We start from the raw sequence: 889 nt of genomic DNA, 5'->3' as shown, positions 1-889 counted from the left end.
GCTCTTGCCAAGATGATCCCTCCCCAGTCCTGGTCCCTCTCCCCCTGCACAGCAAGTTAGTGCTCGGCTCGCTATGGCCATGTCAAACAGCACCGTCCAACAGAAGCAGAGCCAGAGCAGGCCACCCAACTCACCGGCCAGGCGAAGCTGAAAGGGATAACAATCCGGTTCTTTTCATTATTCCGGTTGTACTTTAAATTGAAGGTATTTCCTCCGATGACAGGAGTGGATTTGGATCCGAAGCTGCAAGGACCGCCAGCAGTGACCCGCGATTGATACTCCTTCAGGCAAACTTTAAAATAGGTATCACACTCGTCTCTGGTGCATTTTTTATCTCCTGGGTTTCGGGTGCCATCACAGCAATTTCCATTTTGCAATTCACCATTGGCATTTTGCATGGATAAGATCTCCAGCTCGAACTGTCCTGACGCTAAAGTCACCTGTTAATCCCAAGAAAGAACCGGAGAAGAAAAACAAAAAAAACAAGAAACAAGAAACAGACAGTTACCTCACTTTATTCCCAAACACAATCTACAATAACTCTGAAGACAGGACAAAGTCATTTTAAGCATGCTTTCAAGAAGCACACACATAGTATTAAAAATACATACAAAGCAACCACTCCAAGCTTTTCCCTATGAGACATCCATGAGAAAAGCTCATATATCATCCCAACCAAATAATACCACTAATGCTAAAAAAGAACCGTAAGTGCCAACTCCAAAAACACACTGGGTGTGTGAGGAAGGCTTCTAAATGGTTTGGAAATAAAGCTAAACTGAAACAAGAGTGCATATGTGAGGGCAAACCCAACAGAACGATGGAGCTAAAGCAGAGCCTGGAAATGCAACCCCTCTGCCTAATCCGGGGTGCAGCTGAGACAGGGAAA

The 889-nt window shown here is 45.1% G+C and overlaps 1 protein-coding gene across 1 annotated transcript in view; it reads right to left on the bottom strand.

The window, feature by feature from the left end:
* JAG1 (jagged 1) overlaps nucleotides 1-670 on the bottom strand; it is a 34,000-nt gene extending 33,330 nt beyond the window's left edge. The window contains exons 1-2 of the mRNA XM_010019254.1: nucleotides 575-670; nucleotides 135-440 (exon numbers count right to left, since the gene is read on the bottom strand). Coding sequence (XP_010017556.1) covers nucleotides 135-440; nucleotides 575-670 — 402 coding nt within the window. The remainder of the gene's footprint in view (nucleotides 1-134; nucleotides 441-574) is intronic.
* Nucleotides 671-889: the final 219 nt, after the last annotated feature.

Source organism: Nestor notabilis, unplaced genomic scaffold, assembly GCF_000696875.1.
Source record: "Nestor notabilis isolate BGI_N333 unplaced genomic scaffold, ASM69687v1 scaffold28937, whole genome shotgun sequence".
NCBI classification, from domain to species: Eukaryota; Metazoa; Chordata; class Aves; order Psittaciformes; family Psittacidae; genus Nestor; species Nestor notabilis.
The sequence above is the reverse complement of the archived record's forward strand: the minus strand, read 5'-3'. Positions and strand labels throughout refer to the sequence as shown.